Source organism: Canis lupus, chromosome 4 (assembly GCF_003254725.2).
Source record: "Canis lupus dingo isolate Sandy chromosome 4, ASM325472v2, whole genome shotgun sequence".
In the NCBI taxonomy this organism is placed as follows: Eukaryota; Metazoa; Chordata; class Mammalia; order Carnivora; family Canidae; genus Canis; species Canis lupus.
This window is the reverse complement of record NC_064246.1, coordinates 4,579,870-4,602,625: the sequence shown is the minus strand read 5'-3', so window position 1 is coordinate 4,602,625 and position 22,756 is coordinate 4,579,870. Positions and strand designations below refer to the sequence as shown.

General features: G+C 39.3%; 1 protein-coding gene across 5 annotated transcripts in view; it reads left to right on the top strand.

Annotated features, from left to right (window-relative positions):
* TBCE (tubulin folding cofactor E) overlaps window positions 1-22,756 on the top strand; it is a 111,476-nt gene that overhangs the window by 66,665 nt on the left and 22,055 nt on the right. For all 5 annotated transcript variants that reach the window (XM_035714991.2, XM_025448635.2, XM_049108749.1 and 2 more), the window contains one exon: window positions 9,637-9,721. In XM_035714991.2, the coding sequence (XP_035570884.1) occupies window positions 9,637-9,721 (85 nt within the window). The remainder of the gene's footprint in view (window positions 1-9,636; window positions 9,722-22,756) is intronic.

Below are 22,756 nucleotides of genomic sequence, written 5' to 3'. Positions count from 1 at the left end.
GGGTTTGGGAGGGCTTCTGGGTTGGTGAACACACCCACATGCTGAGAGGGTGGTATACCTCAAACCATAGGGACAGACCCCTGTGCTTAAGACCCTTCTGGACTTCTGCCTGGGTACCTCTTCATGTAGCTGTTCATCTGTTCTTTGTTATGTCTTTTATAATTAACTGGTAAATGTAAGAGTTTTCTTGATTTCTGTGAGCAGTTCTAGCAAATTATCAAACCTGAGTATGGAATGTGGAACCCCCGATTTATAGCCGGTTGCTGGATGTGGAAACTCCTGATTTATAGCTGATTTATGGTACAGGTGACAGCCTGGGGCTTGTGACTGGCATCTGAAATGGGGGCATTCTTCTAGGACTGAGCCCTTAATCTGTGGGGTCTGCACTCATCTGGCCAGTGAGTATCAGTTTAGAGTTAAACTGTAGGACACCCAGTTCATGTCTGCCAAGAATTGAAGAATTACTTGGTGTGGAAAAACCAACACATCTGATAACAGAAGTGCTGTGAGATTGGAGGAAGAAAGTTTTTCCTTTAGGAAGTAACATATTTCCCTGAGCTTCTGTTACTTATCTTTAAAATCCAGATCCTATCTCTCCATGCTGATTAAATAGGGTTCTCAGGAGGAACAGGATAAAGTTCAAGCTCTTTACTGTGTCTGCAAGAGATTTACATTAGGAAGCAGCCTCTATTCACCCCTGCTAGTCTTTTTCTCTTGCCCCCAGCTCCTGCCCCTACCCCTGCGCTACACCTCTAGCTCTAGCTGTGCATGATTTTTTGAGGTCCCTAAACAGATCCTGAGCTGTATTATGCCTTGGCCTCTGCTCTTCTCCCTTCTGTTACTACTGCATGTCTTTTCTACACTCACACCCCCAACAGTATGAAAGGTCTTATCTGTGCTTCCATAATGCCTGCACTCACTTTTATTCCAAGATTTATTCTTTGTACGATGGTTGCCATGTATCCTTGTTAGAAATCTTTGAGATGTTTTGCAGCAAGAAACGGTCTTATTTATTTTCTATACTATTCATTTTTCTTTATTATTTACTTCCTTTTACTTTCTGTTGGTTTAATTTGCCGTAACATTTTGAGATAGATGATTTTGTTTTAAAGATTTTATTCGTTTATTTGACAGAGCATAAGCAGGGGGAGTGGCTGGCAGAGGGAGAGGGAGAAGCAGGCTTCCTACTCAATGCAGGGATGTGGGCTTCAATCTCAGGACCCTGGGATCATGACCTGAGCCAAAGGCAGATGCTTAACCAACTGAGCCACATAGGCATCCCCCCTAGATGATTATTTTTAATCTGCTATCTAGCCTATACATTTAAATCTATAAGTTTCTCTCAAAGTGTAACTTGTGCCTACATTCCCCAAATTTTGATGTATAGTATTTTTTTCATTCTGTTCAAAGTATTTTCTAATTTACATTGGGCTTTTTTTTTTTTTTTTTAAAGACTTATTTGAGGGGAAAAAAAAAAAAGATTTATTTGAGGGATGCCTGGGTGGCTCAGCAGTTGAGTGTCTGCCTTTGGCTCAGGGCACGATCCTGGTCCTGGGATCGAATCCCACGTCTGGCTTCCTGCGAGGAGCCTGCTTCTCTCTGCCTGTGTCTTTGCCTCTCTCTCTGTATCTCTCATGAATAGATAAATAAAATCTTTAAAAAAAAAAAAAAAGATTTATTTGAGAGAGAGAAAGCATGCATGTGGCGGGGATGGGGGTGGGGTGGGGAGAAGGAGAGGGAGATAGAATCTCCACCAGACTCTCTGCTGAGCACAGGAGCCTGACGTGGGGCTCCATCCCAGGACCCTGAGAATATAATCTGAGCAGAAATCAAATTTGGATGCTCAACTGACTGCGCCACCCAGGTGTCCCCATGCTTCCGTTTTTTGATGCAAGGTAATTTTGAATGATATGGCTTGATTTCTATACATATGAGGATTTTCTAATAAACCTTTCGTTATTGACTTCTAGCTGAATTCCACTGTGTACAGAGAAGCTACTCTGTGATTTCAGTCTTTTATATTATATTTTTATCTGGTAAAATGCTCAGAAATTGTTATCAATTGTAAATTGTTATCAATTTACATTTTTTTACATTTTTTAAGTGTGTAGTTCAGTGGCATTGGGTGCATTCATATTGTTGTGCAAGCATCACCACCATCCATCTCCAGAACATTATTATCTTTCCAAAGTGAAATTTCATACTCATTAAACAGTAGTTTCTCATTCTCCCCTCTCTTGCCAGTCCCTAGCAACCACCATTCTACTTCTGTCTCTTAGGAATTTGACTGTGGTATTTTTTTTTCATTTTATTTTATTTTATTTTTTTAGTTTTTAATATATTTTAGAGAGCACACACATGCGAGCAGGGAAGTGGAGTGGAGGGGGAGATGGAGGGAAAGAATCTCAGGCAGACTCTGTGCCACCGTAGGGCTTGATCTCATGACTCTGAGATCATGATCCAAGCCGAAATCAAGAGTGGGATGTTTAACCTACAGAGACCCCCAGGCACCCCTGTGGTATTTATCTTTTATGACTGGCATAGCTCACTGAGATATCTCACTGGCATATCTCAGGGTTCATCTATGCTGCAGCATGTGTCAGAACTTCCTTCCTTTTAAAGGCTGAAAAATACTCTGTTGTATACATGTACCACATCAAAAAGAATAAAATACTTAGGAATTAACCAGGGAGGTGAAATGAAATGAAAACTATAAAACGTTGCTGAAAGAAATTAAGCACAAATTAAAGGAAAGACATCCCGTGCTCCTTGATTGGAAGAGTTACTATTATTAAAGTGTCAGTACTACCCAAAGCAATCTACAGATTCTGTTTGATCCCTATAAAAATCCCAGTGACAGTTTCTGCTGACTCTTAATCAGGACATTTAGTTGTTTCTTGTTTCACTTTTTTGTTGATAATTTGGGTTTATATCTACCATCTTACTATTTGCTTTCTATTTGTCTTGCCTGTGCTCTTTTTTCTCTTTTTTGTTCCTAGTCTCACCCCCCCTTTTATTGGGTTATTTTTTAACACTATTTTTCCTCTCTATTAATCATACATTTTTTGTTATTAAGTAATTATCATGGAGGCCAAAACACGCATCTTTGACCTACAAAGTCTAATTAGTAATTTTACTTCTTCCTGGACTCATGCAAAGACTTTAGAATACTTGAATAGTAATTTTTGCTTACACGCTTCCTAACTCTGGTTGGGCATTTTAATCTTTGTGCATATAAAGCACCAAGGACTGATATTAGTTTGTATAGTTTTTATTCATTTAGATTTATCCATGTATTTACCCTTTTCTGGCCTTTTATTCCCCTTTGTATCCTAGGATTTCATTGGGGATAATTTTCTTTTTTAAAAAAAGATTGTATTTATTTATTCATGAGAGACACACAGAGAGAGAGAGAGAAAGACAGAGAGAGAGAGGGGCAGAGACACAGGCAGAGGGAGAAACAGGCTTCATGCAGGGAACCCGACTTGGGACTCCATCCTGGGTCTCCAGGATCATGCTCTGGGCTGAAGATGGCGCTAAACCGCTGAGCCACCCAGGCTGCCCTTATAATTTTCTTTTTACTTGAAGATCACTCCTATTAATTTTTTTTACTGAAATTGTGTTTTTAAAATTTTTAAATTGTGGTTACATGCACATGAAATATAAAATTTGCCATTTCAACCATTTTTTATTAAAAATTCTTAGTTGTAAAAAAAATTCTTGGTTATAAAATATATAACAAAACTTACCATTTTAATCTTTTTTGAATAGACTTTATTTTTTAGACTAGATTTAAGTTCAAAGCAAAATTGAATAGCAGGTAGAGAGATTTCCTCCTGCCCCCACACATACATAGTGTCCCCCATTACCAATGTCCCTCACTGGGGTGCACATTTTTTGCAGTTGATTAACCTGTATCGATAAACCATTATTGCTCAAAGTCCATTGAACTCTTGGTGTTGTATATTCTGTTGGTTTGGAAAAATTTATATTGACCTGTATCATACAGGGTTGGTTCACCACCTTAAAAATTCTCTGTGCCCCACCTATTCATCTCTTCCTTCCCCCTAAAGATTTTAACATGTTAAAATATTTAGTTATAAAATATACATAACATAAAATTTATCATCTTAACCTTTTGGTTTTTTTAATCTTAACCATTTTTAAGTGTTTAGGAAAATAGTGACTACTCTAGGTACCACATATAAGTAGAATCATTCAGCATTTGTCCTTTCAGGGTGGCTTATTTCATTTAGCAAAATGTTTTCAAGGTTTATCCATGTAGCATGTGTGAGAACTTCATTCCTTTAATGGCTGAATATTCCATTGTGTGTATATTACATTTTATCTCTACATCTGTTGATGGATATTTGGGTTATTTCTGCTTTTTGGCTATTGTGGGTAATGACACAATGAACATTGGCGTACAAGCATGAGTCTTTTTTAATGCTTTTGGTTATATGCCTATAAGTAGAACTGATAAGTTGTATGGTAATTCTACATTTAGCCTTTTCAGGAACCACCAAAATGTTTTCCACAGTGGCAACATCATTTTATGTTCTCACCAGCAGTGTATGAGCATTCCAGTTTTTCCACATCCTTGCCAGCATTTGTGACTCTCCATTATTTTGATTATAGGTGTATTATTAAGTGTGAAGTGATATCTCATTGTGGTTTTGATTTGGATTTCTGTAATGCTTAATGATGAGCATCTTTTCATGTGTTTATTGGCTATTTGTGTATCTTTGGAGAAATGTCTATCCAAGTCCTTTGTCCATTTTTCAGTAGAGTTGTCTTTTTTTTTTAAGTTTGTAAAACTCCAGTTAACTAACATACAGTGTTGTATTAGTTTCAGGTGTGCAATATAGTGATTCAAATTTCCATACATCACTCTGTGCCTATCATGACAAGTACCCTCCTTAATCCCCATCACCTATTTCACCGATCCCCCACCCATCTCCCCTCTGGTGACCATCAGTTCTCTATAATTAATTAAGCATCTACTTCTTCATTTGTCTCTTTTTTTTCCCCATTTGCTTATTTGTTTTGTTTCTTAAATTCCACGTGAATGAAATCATATAGTATTTGTCTTTCTCTGACTTATTTTTCTTAGCATTATATTCTCTGGCCCAATCCATGTCATTGCAAATGGCAAGATTTCATTCTTTTTTATGGCTGAGTAATATTCCATTGTATATATAGGCTACATCTTCTTTATCCATTCATCAATTGATGGACACTTGGCTGCCTCCATATTTTGGCTATTCAGAATAATGTTGCCATAAACATAATGATACATGTATCCCTTTGGATTAGTGTTTTCATATTTTCGGGGTAAATGCCCAATAGTGTGATTGCTAGATCTTACAGTAGTTCTATTTTTAACATTTTGAGGAACCTCCATACTGTTTTCCCTAGTAGCTGCACCAGTTTGAATTCCCATCAACAGTGCAAGAGGGTTCCTTTTTTTCCACATCCTTACCAACACCTGTTGTTTCTTGTGTTGCTGATTTTAGCCATTCTGACAAGTGTGAGACATGCAGGTGGCCAACAGACACATGAAAAGATGTTCAGCATCACTTACCACTAGGGAAATGCAAATCAGAACTATAGTTGGGTTGTCTTTTTGTTGTTGAGTTTTAGTTGTTTTTAATATTCTAGATATTAAGCACTTATCATAGTAGTGATTTGTAAGTATTTTCTCCCATTCTATAGGTTGTCTTTTCACATTCTTGATAATGTCCTTTGCACATAAATGTTTAATTTTTATGAAGTCCAGTTTATTTTTTCTTTTGTTGCTTGTGCTTTTGGTATTATAATCCAAGAATCCGTTGCCAAATCCATGGTCCTGAAGATTTATCTCTAGTTTTCTCTAAGTGTTTTATGATTTTAGCTCCTATATTTAGGTTAATGATCTATGTTGGGTTGTGAGGTAGGGGTCCTATGATATGAGGTATCCAATTTTTTTTTGCATGAGCATATCTAGTTGTCCTAGCACCATTTTTTGAAGAGTCTGTCCTTTCCCCATTGGGTGTTTTTGTAAAAAATCAATTGACCGCTTTTGGGTTCACTTTTGGTCTCTAAATTCTATTCCATTTGTCTAGATGTCATCTATCCTTTTGCCTGTTTTGATTACAGTAGCTTTTGGTAAGTTTGAAACTGGACACTGTGAGTCCTTTGATTTTTTTTTTTGGGGGGGGACTTTGATTTTGTATATCAAAATTGTTTTGGCTATTCAGGGTCACTTGTTCACTTTCACTTTTTTTTTTTTTTTTTTAAGATTTTATTCATTTATTCATGACAGACAGAGAGAGACAGAGGCAGAGATACAGGCAGAGGGAGAAGCAGGCTCCATGCTGGAAGCCCGACATGGGACCTGATCCCGGGACGCCAGGATCACGCCCCGGGCCAAAGGCAGGTGCCAAACCACTGAGCTACCCAGGGATCCCCTCACTTTCACTTTTTGAGGGATATTTTCACCAATTACAGTGTTCCAGAACCCCAGTTATTTTCTTTCAGTATTTTGAAGATATCATTCATCTTCTGGCTTTTACTGTTTTAATGGAGAAGTCAGCTGTTGGTCTGGTTGTTCTTCTTTAAAGGTAATCTGTTTCCTCTTCCCCACCCTCAGCTGAATTAGGGTTTTTCTTGTTGTCTTTCTTTGGTAGATGTCGGTTTTACCCTCATGTGTTTGGACGTAGTTTTCTTTGCATTTTTAGTTTGGTGTTTTTTGAGGTTTTTGAAACTATGGTTTGATGACTTTCTTTAGTTTTATAATATTATCAGGCACTATTTCTTCAAAGGTTGCTTCTTCCACAATCTCTCCTCTCTTTTTGGGCCTCCAGTTATATATAAAGTAGAGCTTTTCGGGGTACCCTCTGTGTCTCTTCACTCTGTTCTGTGTATTTCACCCCTTTGTCACTGTACATCATTTTCAATTTTTTTCTGACCTATTTTTAAATAAGGCACAATATAATATATTTTAAAATTCTTATCATTGGAATATAATTTGAGTTGTGTTTTTGAGTTCCAGAATTTTTATTTAGGGTTCAAAAATACAGTTTTAAAATTTCTTGCTGAGGGCAGCCCGGGTGGCTCAGCGGTTTAGTGCTGCCTTCAGCCCAGGGTGTGATCCTGGAGACCCAGGATCGAGTCCCACGTCAGGCTCCCCGCGTGGAGCCTGCTTCTCCCTCTGCTTCTCTCTCTCCTCTCTGTTTCTCATGAATAAATACATAAAATCTTTAAAAAAATAATAAAATAAAATAAAATTTCTTGCTGAAATTACAAACTCATCTTTTATTTTCCTGAAAATATTAAACTAGTTAAAACTCCATTATGCAGATGCCTGATGAGTGTGTTGGCTGTTGTTTTCCTTGGTTCTCAGTCACAGAGTCTTTGTCTTTTTCCATATTTGGATATTTTTGTTAGAGTGCCAGATGTGATGATGAAAAATTATAATTTGAGCCTTGCAATAGTGTTATTTTTCTCCAGAGCAGACTGAAATTTATTCTGGCAGATAGCTAGGGTGAGTAGCAATCCCAGATCACTTTAAACTTATCTGAGAATGAGATTACTTGAAGTTGGCCTTGAATCCCTACAAGGGCTAGTTTATTTAGTGCTGGTTCCTCCTTACTCTCAGAATGAAGACATTTTGAGCCCCATACAAATCCTAGAGAGTTTCTCAGCAATTTTCACCTTCTCTGGGAGGCTGTGATTTTCTGTATTGATTTCTTAACCCCTGAAATCTGTCCAAAGCTCTCTTCAGCTTTTTAGCTTCTTATATCAAAATTATCACATGCCTCAAGGGGAAAAGATTGCTCTAAATGCTTATTAGCTCAACTCTTTTGTTTCCCTCTTTTCCCACATGTTGGCCATGTAATTCTTCACTACCTTGGTAGCTCTCTAGGATGTACACATATTTTAAAAATTGTAGTAAATAGACATAACTAAATTGACCATTTTACCATTTTTAAGTTCAATGGTATTAAGCACATTAACATTGTCATGCAGTCCTAAGCACCGTGTATCTGGAACCCTTTATTTTATGTAACTAGAACTCTGTACCCATTAAATAATGATTCCCCATTCTCTTCTCCCCTTAGCCCCCGACAACCTCCATTTTACTTTTGGTCTCTCTAAATTTGACTGCTCTAAGTGTCTCATATATGTAGAATCCTATATTGTCTTTTTGTGTCTGGCCCATGTCATTTTAGCATAGTATCTTCAAAGCTCAACCATGCTGTAGCATATCTGAGAATTTCATTCGTTTTCAAGGCTGAATAATATTCTGTTGTATGGATATAACACATTTTGTGTGTCCATTCATCATTACTGGACACTTGGGTTCCTTCCACCTTTTGGCTATTGTGTATAATGCTGCTGTGAATATAGATATATACATGTCTGAGTCCCTGCTTTCAGTCCTTTTAGGCATATGCCCAGAAGTGGAATTGCTAGATCATACAGTAATTCTTTGTTTAGCTTTTTTTTTTTTGTTAGCTTTTTGAGGAAGTATTCTATTGTTTCCCATAGTGGCTGCCGCATTTTACATTGCCATCAGCAATGCACAAGGGTTCTTATTTTTTCCACACCCTCACCAGCCATCATAATTGATGTCAAATGATTTTCAAAAGTAGTTTATCTAACTATGCTGGTTTTCACCAGGAGTGCTGATCCAGAAGTGAAACTTTCTACCTTTCTTTTGCACCTAGCACGGTGCTGTATACATAGTGGAAGGAAGGAGGGAAGGTAAAAGGAAATGCTCTGGAAGCACCTGGGTGGTACAGTCGGTTAAGCCTCTGCTTTTGGCTCAGGTCATGATCCTAGGGTCCTGGGATGGAGCCCTGTGTCAGGCTTCCTGCTCACTGGGGAGCCTGCTTCTCCCTCAGCTCCTCCCCTGCTGTGTTCTCTCTCGCTTAGTTTCTCCCCGCCCCAAACTCCCTCCCTCCCTTCCCTCCTTCTCCCCGTCAAATAAATAAATAAATAAAATATTTAAAGAAAAAGAAAGAAAACGCTCTGGAGACTGTGAGGTGGCATACCAAATATGAGGTAGGAGTCATAGACAGTGAAGTGTGATGGATAAGCCTTAGCTTCTGGAGTTAGAATGACCTGGGTTTGAAGTTGTGTGACTTTCAGCAAGTTATTTTATCTATGTTGAATAAGGATGCTATTTACATATAGATTTCTATTTTATGCAAAGCAGTTTAGTAGACTAGGAATCTAAAAACTTGTATTTGGGAATTGGTAAAAAGAAGGTAACAATATCTGCTTTGCAAAAATGAAATGTCTCTTGTGAGGATAACATGAGTTAATGTGAAGAAAAGTTTCTGGCATTTAGTAAGTGCTCAGTAAATTTTAGCTATTGTTTCCTACAGTTGTAGTTTTCATTGGTTTTTGAACCAAATGTCTTATCATATTTGCTCATTGCAGTCTTGAGTCCAATGTTAACTTGCCCATTTTCAAAAGATCTTTTTCTCCCCCAGTGGTGTCTGTGTGATAGAGTTTCCATTGCCTACTGTATTTGCTTGCAGAAAAAAGGAACATTAATTATTTCTGTCATCACTTAATCCTCATTTGGTTTTTCTTTTTTCTGTCTCCCCCCACCCCACCCCCATTTGGTTTTTCTTATTCTGCTAGGACTCTGGTTAGGAGTAGAATGGGATAATCCTGAGAGAGGAAAGCATGACGGAAGCCACGACGGGACTGTGTATTTTAAATGCAGGTAAGTTCTCATTATGAATTTGCATGGTTATTGGGATAATTTTTAATAGTCGAACAAAGGGGGATGGGGATGAAGAAATGTTTGGCTTTGGGCATAGTTATAATGTGCAGAGTTTTTTTCCTTAGTTTTTAAAATTTTGGCTCTTCACAAGTAAAGTTTATTGCTTTTTCCTTCTTTGCATTTTGTTTTTTGACAGATTTTTTTAAATTGGGTAAATGGAAACCTTTCTGATTGATTCATTAACAATATGCAATCCACTAAGTGAATAATAAAAAAGAGAAATAGCCTACATACCCAATAAGAAGCAGATTAAACAAAATACAGAACATTCATATAGTGGAATGCTAGGTCACCATTAAAAAAAACTCTTAACATGGAAAGAGTTACACTTTATATTGCATATCTACTAATATTTTTAACTGCTTGATTTCAGAGAAACCACCTGAAGCTTTGAGAAGGGTGGTTGGGTACTTTCAGACAGAATCTGCCTTTTAAATTTTTGTTGTTTGTTTTCTTATAGGTTTCAGTTTCTCAAAAAGATCTTTTAACATCAAAGTTATTTTTCCTTAAGTGTGGTACAGTGAATGCAGTCCTGGCCTGGAAGTCAAGAGGCTTCTAACACAGCTCTTAACAATCCTTATGACCCTGAATGAGACTAAATTTACTAACCTCTAAAATGAGGGATCAAATTAGATAATAGCAGAATATATTTCCCAGCCTACCATTCTGTAATTTTAGAGAATCAGGATAGAAGAAGAATTAACATGTTGGTAGAGGCCAGTTGTGATGGTAGAAGGCAGACGTTGAATGAGGCCCTCAAAAGTGTCAAGAGTTCATGGAAGATGTATTTAGGGAGGTGTGGAAATAGAAACTTCTAATCGGGACCTGTTGATCCCTCACTCACCTGAACCATGCATGACCTCATAAACCTTCCAGTGAAGAAACTTTTCCTAAAGAGCCTACCCAACACAGTTCCCTTTTCTAGAAGCTTGTCCGCATCATCTCTGATTGCATCAACCTTAATGAGCTCTAGATAGATTTCCCCTGAAGTGCTTGCTGATGAGAGACCTTAGTTCAGGGATCAGGGATTCAGTTGTTTGGATTCTTACCTGTGCAACGAAATAAGGAAATGCTATTCCATCTTCCAGTGTAGTCATGCATGAACATTTACAGACTGAAATATGTATTCTCTTGTTATAAACTACTTTTTCTTCATTTCATCGAATTGAGTCTTTTGTTGATTTTAAGCCCTATATGGGCAGGTAATGTTAAGTATGAATTCCATTTCAGGATATTTATGGGGCAGTACAGAAGGGAGCATTTGGGGTTTGATGTGGTAGAAAACCACTGTAAAAAATGACCTTTATAGTTGTTAGTGCTTATATTGGTATTATTAGAACATGACTAATAGAGATTATATCAGTATCTTGGAATCTCGACATCAGACAAACCAGATTACATTATCTGTATTTGTTATTAATTCAGATCTCTTCTTAATATGTCATACACACTTCTTCCCTGTCAAGAAATTCACTGGAGCCTTTTTTCAAATTTTACTTGAAAAGTCCTAATGAGATAATTTTACCACAGTAAATGTTTTCTTTATGTTTAAGTGTTATTTTCATGAAGCCAAAGCAATTTTAAGTTGCCAGATCATAAATTTTCTCATCATATACTTGTGAAAGAGGTAAATAGTGAAATGATGGGGTACCTGTTTAAGAAAAATGAGTCAAAAGTCATAGTATTAGAGCAGGACTAGGATCCTCTTTTCTTCAGAAGCTTGTATTAGGGGATCCCTGGGTGGCGCAGCGGTTTAGCGCCTGCCTTTGGCCCAGGGCGCGATCCTGGAGACCCGGGATCGAGTCCCACGTCGGGCTCCCGGTGCATGGAGCCTGCTTCTCCCTCTGCCTATGTCTCTGTCTCTCTCTCTCTCTCTCTCTGTGTGTGACTATCATAAATAAGTAAAAATTAAAAAAAAGAAAAGCTTATATTAGTATCAGATGGCTGATGGTGTTACATATATAACAAGGTAGTTAAGTGCTTTGGCATATAAATCTTACAAAAGTTAGTCTGCTGTCCTTTCTATTTTAAGCAAGATGTCAGAATATATTAGGTGGATGTTTGGTGAGCTCACTTGAGTCTCTCCAGTATCCAGTTGGTAGGATGACTGATACTGTGCTTTTCAGGGTTAGGTCCTGTCTCTCCAGGACAGACCTTTAGAAGAGACAATGTAGTTTACAAGGTCTGGCTTATGGCATGTGTTCTTCTCAGAGTATTTTACCTCAACCAGTCCAGCTCACCAGCTCACCTTGATCTCATCAGACTCCAGTTCAGAGTAGACTAACATTTGCAAGGGTCTACCAGAACAGTATGGGGTGTGCTTTAACCCAGGGGATAAACATTTGTACAGTTAGCTTACAGTGTTGCCCTATTTTATCACATTTGTTCCTTATTCTGACTCTTTGAGGTAGTTATAAGGGGTATTATTACTTTTCACTGATGATCAAATATGGTAATGGCTAATGAAGTAGAGCATTTTAATTGAGCTGAAATTCTGGCTAGGGATTCCTCTTTGTTACAGGCCTCTAAAAATAAGGTAAGTTCCCCCTGCCCCCACTGCCCAAGTAGTTGATGTGACCCTATCAGAAGAGGACAACTGATCACCTCCTAAGGCCACCTCTAAACATGGGTTTTGATCATTTCATATCAGCCTTAAGTCTCAATCCCATCTCTTATATAACTTGGGGTAAGTGTGGCAATCTCCTGAGCCATTACCTATAATTAATATTTTTGTCCCTGTCAATTAATAGTAGTTTATATGTTTATCCCGGAATTTATGACTCTGAACCACTCATCAGTGCTCTTCCAGATGCTTCTGTTTTCTTTCTATCCTTGGGTTTTTGGGGAGTGGAGAGGTTTAGTTAAGGTGATTAACCTTGAAGTTCTTTGCAGCTTGTCCCTAGGTAGCAGAGTGATTTCCAGTTTTTCTTTCTTTTAACCTAAACTGGAGAGTATACTCTAAATAGAAGTGTGTGGGTCAGTATTCCATTGCTCAGGTTTTATTTAAAATGTTCTCTTTCTGGGATGCCTGGGTGGCTCAGCAGTTGGGCGCCTGTCTTCAGTACAGGTTGTGACCCCGGGATCCGGGATCGAGTCCCACATCAGGCTCACTGCATGGAGCCTGCTTCTCCCTCTGCCTGTGTCTCTGCTTCTCTCTCTCACTCTGTGTCTTTCATGAATAAATAAATGAATCTTTAAAAAAAATAAAATGTCCTCTTTCCAAGCAGTTATCTTATTTTTCTGGTGAGCAAGAAATCTTTTTTTTTTTCTTTTTTAAGATTTTATTTTATTTATTTGAAAGAGAGAGTGAGCGGATGTGTACACACACATGAGCAGGTTAGAGGGTGGGGATTGGGGAGCAGGAGGAGAGTGAAAAGCAGACTCCCGCTGAACAGGGGCCTGACACGGGGCTCAATTCCAGGACCCTCAGATCATGACCTGAACCTCAGGCAGATGCTTAACTGAGCCACCCAGGCATACTCCCCCCTTTTTTTAAGCAAATCTTAATATGTGATTCTTTGAGGTGCCTGGCTGGCTCAGTTGGTAGGGGATGTGACTCTTGATCTTGGAGTTGTAAGTTTGAGTCCCATAGGTGTAGAGAGTACTTAAAAATAAATATCCTTAAATGGGTGCCTTGGTGGCCCAGTCAACTAAGCATCCAACTGTTGATCTCTGCTCAGGTCTTTTTTTTTTTTTTTTTTTTTTTAGATTTTATTTATTTATTCATGGGAGACGCAGAGAGAGGCAGAGACATAGGCAGAGGGAGAAGCAGGGTTCTTGTGGGGAGCTTGATGAGGGACTCAATCCCAGGACCCTGGGATCACAACCTGAGCCAAAGACAGACATCAACCACTGAGCCACCCAGGTGCCCCTCTGCTCAGGTCTTGATCCTAGGGTTGTGAGTTCAAGCTGTGTTGGGCTCCATGCTGGGTATGGAGCCTACTTAAAATAAAGGAATGAATGGGGATCCCTGGGTGGCGCAGCGGTTTGGCGCCTGCCTTTGGCCCGGGGCGCGATCCTGGAGACCTGGGATCGAATCCCACGTCGGGCTCCCTGCATGGAGCCTGCTTCTCCCTCTGCCTGTGTCTCTGCCTCTCTGTCTCTCTCTGTGTAACTATCAAATAAAATCTTTAAAAAAATAATAATAATTAAAAAATAAAAAATAAAGGAATGAATGAATACATATATACAAAAAAATTTTTAAATGACTTTTCTTCAGATCAGGCAATGGAATCTAATACTTGACATAGGAGGAAACTCACTCTAGACTGTGTGTATCATACTGGATAACTTACAAAATAGAATCTTGATTTGCTCATTTTGTGTGTGTCATAAGATTGTTGTAAAGTATTTTGAAGTTCCTGAATGAGCATTAATGGATTAATATAAATTTTTTTCCTGTTATGGTGTAAAGTGTTATAAGAATTTTTTTTTTAAGTCACTAAATGTACTGTTAGTTTGCAGACAGGGCACATTTCTGCAAAAGATGAAAAAGAGAGGTATTTTATTCTTGGAAGACTCCCATAAATCAGGGCAAAATAAAAATTGCATCACTCAGGGTCAGTCTGCAAAAAAAAAAAAAAAAAAAAAGAGCTGTTTTTCCTTTGGGAAAACAGTTTACCAGGTCATTTCTCACATAAGCAATGTACATCATCGAGTGATATTGAAGTTAGTTATGCAGGCTTGCCTAAAAGTCTTTAAACATGTCTGTGGCAACATAGGGTAAAGATCAACAAGATTTACTGGAATCTCCCCAGAGACCCACCCTTTCCCAGGATGTAGCATCTAAAACCCCAACAAGAAAAATGCTTACTATGTGGAGTTTTGGGTCTGTTGAGGACCCTTTAGCTTTGAGTAATACTGCTAGATTTAGGAAATAAAAATACAAAATGCCCAGCTAAATCTGAATTTTAGACCAACAGCCAATCATTTTTTAGTATAAGTATGGGACATGTATAGGGCATTATCAATTTTATCTGACAATTCTGTTGGGGAGATAATAGTGCAGATTGAATCTCTATGACAGAACTTCATGACAGTCTTCCATTCCTCCAAGGGCCGTGGTCAGGTTGTTGATTTCATTAACTATATCTCTAATTGGTCGGCAGAAGGAGGACAGAACTGGAGCAAGCTGAATGCTTACAAGAGAAAAATGTTTGGACTCTCCTTCCACTCTATCCCTTCCCCCATTTTTGTCTTTCTGGACAGGGTTCAGAATTTCAGTGTTTGGATGCAACATCTCGATATTAATCTAGAATCTCAGTGGAATCTATAGAAATTACTAGTTTATTTTTGGAGATTTATTGTTATTAGTGGGCACTCATTCACTTGCATTTTTCATTATTTGCTGGGCTGTTTTGTTTTCTGAGAAACCCTTCAGGAATGTTCTGAATGAGGCTGATCTTTGATGTTATCCTTTGATCTGTAAAGGGCACAGCATCTACTTTACAGCTACCTGATGCATACCATTCTAACTCCTTTGATCTGCCTACAGTCAAACTAAAAGTAATAAAGGTCTTTTCTTGTATGGTTCATTACCACTGTTTAAAAAGTGTAAATTTCGAACAAAAATTGAAAACCATGGGGATCCCTGGATGGTGCAGCGGTTTGGTGCCTTCCTTTGGCCCAGGGCGCGATCCTGGAGACCCGGGATCGAATCCCACATTGGGCTCCCTGCAGGGAGCCTGCTTCTCCCTCTGCCTGTGTCTCTGCCTCTCTCTCTCTGTGTGACTAACATAAATAATTAAAAATTAAAAAAAAAAAAAAAGAAAACCATGGCATTGGTTTTGCATTGTTTTCTCATTTCTTAGAACTGTGCTAGTTTTTAAACTTATGTGCTCATACTTTTTATTTCTTGTCAATGTGTAGTTGACAGAATGCTATGTTAGTTTCACGTGTACAACATTGTGATTTGACAATTCTATGCATTGTACAATGCTCACTACAATAAATGTAGTCCCCATCTGTCAGCATACAATGTTATGACAGTAGTGTTGACTATATTCCCTGTACTGTAGTTTTCATCCCCAAAACCCTTTTTTAAAAAAGATTTATTTATTTGATGGGAACAAAGGGAGAAAAAATCCTAAAGCAGACTCCCTGCTGAATGAGGAGCCCAACATGGGGCTCAGTTCCAGGACCCCAAGATCATGACCTGAGCTGAAATCAAGAATTGCCACCTAACTGACTGAGCCACCTAGGTGCCACTGCACACCCATGGCCTATTTTTTTTTAAAGGTTTTATTTATTTATTCATGAGAGAGAGAGAGAGGCAGAGACACAGGCAGAGGGAGAAGCAGGCTCCATGCAGGGAGCCCGACGTGGGACTCCATCCCAGATCTCCAGGATCAGGCCTGGGCTGAAGGCAGGCGCTAAACCACTGAGCTATCCGGGTGCCCCTCCATGGCCTATTTCTAACTGGAAGTTTGTATCTCTTAATCCCCTTCACCTGTTATGCTTATACCCACCTACCTCCCCACTCTGCTAACCACCAGTTCTCTGAATTTAGGAGTCTGTTTCTGTTTTTGTTTGCTTGTGTATTCATTTGTTTTTTAGATTCTTCATATAAGTGAAATCATCTGGTATTTTTCTCTGTCTGACATACTTCGTTTAGCATAATACCCTCTAGGATATTGTTTACGTGAACATGTATATTCCTGTTGTTGTGAATGGCAAGATTTCATTCTTTTTTTTTTTTTTTAAGATTTTATTTATTTATTCATGAGAGACACAGAGAGAGAAGCAGAGACACAGGCAGAGGGAGAAGCAGGCTCCATACAAGGAGCCTGATGTGGGACTCGATCCCGGGACTCCAGGATTACGCCCTGGGCCGAAGGCAGGCGCTAAACCGCTGAGCCACCCAGGGATCCCTGATTTCATTCTGTTTTAATGACTAAGTAAATATTCCGTTTTATATTTGTATGTCTATACCACATCTTCATCCATTCATCTGTGGATGCACACTTAGGTTGCATCTGTATCTTGGGTATTTTAAATAATGCTACAATAAAGCATAGGGATGCATATATGTTTTTTAATTAGTGTGTTTGTTTTCTTTGGGTAAATACCCATCAGTGCAGTTGCTGGATTGTATGCTATTTCTATTTTTAATTTTTTAAGAACCCTCCATACTGTTTCCCATAGTAGCTGCACCAATTTACATTCCGGCCAACAGTGCATAACCATTCCCTTTTTCCTCATATCCTTGCCAACACTTATCTATTGTGTTTTGGATGGTAGCTCTTCTGACTGGTATCTCATTGTTTTTATTTTTTATTTTTTAAAGATTTTATTTATTTATTCATGAGAGACACAGAGAGGGGCAGAGACATAGACAGTGGGAGAACAGGCTCCTCGTAGGGAGCCCGATGTGGGACTCAATCCCCGGACTGGGATCACGACCTGAGCCAAAGGCAGGCGCTAAACCACTGAGCCACCAGCTGCCCCTAAGTTTATGTATTTAAGTAATCTCTACACTCGATGTGGGACTCAAACTCCTCTAACTGGGTCAGCGTCTCTCTTCCCATGGCCCTTCACCATAGTCTAGCATGAGGTTCTTTATATAGTGTCTGTTTTCTGAGAGGGTGGAAACGGGGACTATAAGGCCTCTTAAGGCCCAGGCTTCACTCTGTTGGTAAAAGCAGGTCACTAGGTGAGTCTAGGTTCAAGAGGAGAGGAATTAGGTTTTACCTGTTGATGAGACAAGTTGCAAAATCACATTTCCAAAGGGCATGTGGGCTGGGAGTCATCTGTGGAAGTAGTTCAGCAGCTTTCATGATTGTTCACATCTCTTCCCCATGCAAAATTCGCTCCTTTCACCTCGAAACATCTTATCCCTTTTGGCACTGGCTCCAAGTCCAGGATGTTGCCATCTAAATTAGTTCTAGGTATCAATGAGGCTTCTTGGATACATTTTCTGGTGCAGGAGGGGCTCAGGAGGGGTCCTGGATCTGAGATCTGTGAAGTAAAAAGTTATTGGCTCTCCTTATAGCCAACATACAGGAATGAGAGAGACGGAATAACCGTAGTAGACATTCTGGTTCAAAACAGAGAAGGTAGGCAGCCCGGGTGGCTCAGTAGTTTACTGCTGCCTTCAGCCCAGGGCGTGATCCTGGAGACCCAGGATCGAGTCCCACGTCGGGCTCCCTGCATGGAGCCTGCTTCTCCCTCTGCCTGTGTCTCTGCCTCTCTCTCTCTCTGTATGTCTCTCATGAATAAATAAATAAAATCTTTTAAAAAAATAAAAATTAGAGGGAGACAGAACGTAAAGACTGCTAACTCTGGGAAACGAACTAGCGGTGGTAGAAGGGGAGGAGGGCGGGGGGTGGGAGTGAATGGGTGACGGGCACTGGGTGTTATTCTGTATGTTAGTAAATTGAACACCAATAAAAATAAATAAATAAATAAATAAAAAAATAAATTCACAAAAAAAAATAAAATAAAATAAAAATAAAATAAAAAAATAAAAATTAAAAAATTAAAAAAGAAAAAACAAAACGAAGGAGAAGTGCACGTGGCAGTCATTCTGTAGGGTTCTGAAATCTGGCCTGGTGCACGTTGTCAGTTCCTGCCTCTGAAGCATGAACTGCCCTTGTTGAGGGCCCGTTTCTGCCTCCGTGGAAGCACAGCTTGCCAGTAAACCCAAGAGTCCTAGATGATCCTATTCTGTAATACGAAAGCACCTTGTATCATTCTTGACACCTACTAGGCTCTCAAAAATGTCAAGTTGTGCAATATTACTTTCTGAGTAGATGCTGCTCTTATGGAACATTCAAAGCATTGGTGTTTAAACTTTTATACACAAGTAAAATATATTAAAGATGAAAAGTTCACTAATGATACCATATTTCTTAAAGTTTTTGCTTTTTTTGTAATAACCTTTAATCTTTTATAATAACTTTCTGTTTTGCCCCTCCCGATTTCTTTTTTTTTTTTTTTTTAAGATTTTATTTATTCATGAGAGACACACAGAGAGAGAGAGAGGCAGAGACACAGGCAGAGGGAGAAGCAGGCTCCATGCAGGGAGCCTGACGTGGGACTTGATCCCAGGACTCCAGGATCATGCCCTGGGCTGAAGGCGGCGCTAAACCATTGAGCCACCCAGGCTGCCCCCCATCCCGATTTCTTGATTTGTGATTTGAAGCAGTTAAAATTTGGCTGTCTCTACATACAAATGGCCAAACAGACACATGAAAAAAAGTGCTCAACATCATTCAGCATGAAACAATGAGATACCACTTCATACCAGTCAGAATGGCTAAAATTAACAAGTCAGGAAACAACAGATGTTGGTGAGGATAAGGAGAAAGGGGAACCCTCTTACACTGTTGGTGGGAACACAAGCTGGTACAGCCATTCTGGAAAACAGGAGGTTCCTCAAAAAGTTGAAAATGGAGCTACCCTACCACCCAGCATTGCACTAGATATTTACCCCAAAGATACAAATGTAGTGATCCAAAGGGGCCCCTGCACCCCAGTGTTTATAGCAGCAGTGTCCACAATAGCCAAACTATGGAAAGAGCCCAGATGTCCATCGACAGATAAATGGATAAAGAAGGTGTGGTTTATATATGCAATGAAATACTACTCAGCCATCCAAAAAAAAAGAAATCTTGTGATTTGCAACAATATGGATAGAACTAGAGGGTATTATGCTAAGCGAAATAAGTCAATCAAAGAAAGACAGTTATATGACCTCACTCGTGCAATTTGAGAAACAAAACAGGATCATAGGGGAAGAGAGGAAAAAAACAAGACTAAATCAGAGAGGGAGACAAACCATAAGAGTCTCTTACTGTAGGAAACAAACTGAGGGTCGGTGTAGGGGCAGGGGATGGGAGGATTGGGTAACTGGTGATGAGCATTAAGGAGGACACATAATGTAATGAGGACTGGATATTATATAAGATTGATGAATCACTGAATTCTGCTTCCGAAACTAATAATACACTATATGTTAATTTAAAAAGGGGGAAAAAAAGATTTGGCTGTCTTTTCTATGTAGATTTGTTCTACATGAATCCAGATGGCAAATTCCATGGTAGAGTGCTAAGATCTTGTCTTTTTTTAAAATACTGAATATGGTTATTAGGTATTGAATATGATTCGATTGAACACATAATATGTATTATATTGCATATATGCTTATTTAAAAAGTTGACTTTTTAAAAGTTTTTAAATTCCAGTTAACATACAATATTAGTTTCAGATGTATAATATAGTGAGTGATTCAGCACTTTTCATACAGCACCGGGTGCTCATCACAAGTGCCCTCCTTAATCCCCATCACCTGTTTCACCCATCCCCCCAACAGCAATCACACAACAAAAAGAAATAAAAGGCATCCAGATTGTCAAGGAAGAAGTAAAACATTGACCATTTGCAGATGACATGATACTCGATATAAAAAAACTCAAAAGAATCCACCATAAAATTGCTAGAACTGATGCACTAATTTAGAAAAGCCACAGGATACAAAATCGACGTACGGAAATCTGTTGCAATTCTAAGGCACCTGGGTGGCTCAGTTGGTTGAGCATCTAACTCTGGGTTTCAGTTTAGGTTGTGATTGCATGGATCATGGGATTGAGCCCTGTATTGGGCTCTGTGCTCAGTGGGGAGTCTTATGGGGATTCTCTCCCTTCCCCATTTGTGCACATGAATCTCTTTCTTGCTCTCAAAATCTTAAAAAAAAAAATCTGTTACGTTCTATACACTAATAATGAAGCAGCAGAAGGAGAAATTAAGGAATCGATCCTATTTACTATTGCACCCAAACCAAAATAATCTGGGAATAAACCTGTCCAGAGATGAAAGACCTGTACACTGAAAACTATGAAACACTGATGAAAAAAACTAAAGATGACCAAAAGAAATGCAAGGCATTCTATGCTAATGGATTGGAAGAACAAATATTTTTAAAATGTGTCTACTCCCCAAAGCCATCTACACATTTAATGCAATCCCTATCAAAATGCCAACTACATTTTTTACAGAGCTAGGACAAATAATCCTAAAATTTGTATAGGACCACAAAAGACCTCAAGTAGCCAAAGCAACCTTGAAAAAGACAAGCTGGGGATCCCTGGGTGGTTTAGCGTCTGCCTTCAGCCCAGGGCCTGGTCCTGGAGACCCGGGATCAAGTCCCACATTGGGCTTCTGGCATAGAGCCTGCTTCTCCCTCTGCCTTCTCCCTCTGTGTCTCTGCCTCTCTCTCTCTCTCTCTCTGTGTGTGTGTCTCTCATGAATAAATAAATAAAATGTTTAAAAAAAGAAGAAAGAAAAGCTAAGCTAGTGACATCATAGTTCCAAACTTCAAGTTATATTATACAGCTGTAGTGATCAAAACAGTATGATATTGGCACAAAAATAGATACATAGGTCAATGAAGCAAAATAGAGAACCCAGAAATGAACCCACAACTATATGGTCAATCTTCAACAAAGCAGAAAGAATATCCAATGGAAAAAAAAGTCTTTTCCACAAATAGTTTTGGGAAAACGGGAGAGCAACATGCAAAAGAATGAAACTGGACCACTTTCTTATAGCATACACAAAAATAAACTCAAAATGGATGAAAGACCTAAATGTGAGATAGGAAACCATACAAATCCTAGAAGAGAACACAGGCAGCATCCCCTTTGATCTTGGCCATACCAACTTCTTAATAGAGATGTCTCCTGAGGAAAGGGAAACAAACTACTGGGACTTCATCAAAATAAAAAGCTTCTGCACAATGAAGGAAACAATCATAACTAAAAGGCAGCTTACTGAATGGGAGAAGATATTTGAAAATGATGTATCTGATAAAGGGGTACTATCCAAAATATAGAACGTATAAAACACAACAGCTGGGCAGCCCGGGTGGTTCAGTGGTTTAGCGCTGCCTTTGGCCCAGGGCATGATCCTGGAGACCCAGGATTGAGTCCCACATCAGGCTTCCTGCGTGGAGCCTGCTTCTCCCTCTGCCTGTGTCTCTGCCTCTCTCTCTCTCTCTTTCTCTCTCTCTGTCTCTCAGTAATCAATCAATCTTAAAAAAAAAAAAAACCCTCAACAGCTAGAAATCAAATAATCCAATTAAATAATGAACAGAAGATGGGGTGCCTTGGGCGGCTCAGTTGGTTAAGCATCCAACTCTTTTTTTTTTTTTAAGATTTTATTTATTTATTCACAAGAGACACACAGAGAGAAAGGCAGAGACACAGGCAGAGGGAGAAGCAGGCTCCATGCAGGGAGCCTGATGTGGGACTCGATCCCAAGACTCCAGGATCACACCCTGAGTCTAAGGCAGGCTCTAAACCACTGAGCCACCCAGGGATCCCCTAAGCATCTAACTCTTATTATTTTTTTATTTATTTATGATAGTCACAGAGAGAGAGAGAGAGAGAGAGAGAGACATACGCAGAGGGATAAGCAGGCTCCATGCACTGGGAGCCCGACGTGGGATTCGATCCCGGGTCTCCAGGATCACGCCCTGGGCCAAAGGCAGGCGCCAAACCGCTGTGCCACCCAGGGATCCTGCATCTAACTCTTAATTTTGGTTCAGGTCACGATCTCAGGGCTGTGGGATTGAGCTCAGTGTGGAGTCTCCTTCCCTCTCCCTCTGCCTCTCTCTCCCTGCTCTTTCCTTCTGTCTCAAATAAATCTTTTTAAAAATGGGCAGAAGAATAAACAGTTTTCCAAAGAAGACATCCAGATCGCCAACAGACACATGGAAAGATACTCAACATCACTCATCATGGGGAAAATGCAAATCAAAACTACAATGAGATATCCCCTCACACCTGTCAGAATGACTAAACTCATAAACAGAAGAAACAACAGGTGTTGGTGAGGATGTGGAGAAAAAGGAACCCTTGTACACTGTTGGTGGGAATGTGAACTGGTGCAGCCACTGTGGAAAACAGGGTGGAGTCTCCTCAAACAGTTAAGATCTTGCTCTTTATTTCACCCAGGCTGGGCCACCTTACATTCTTT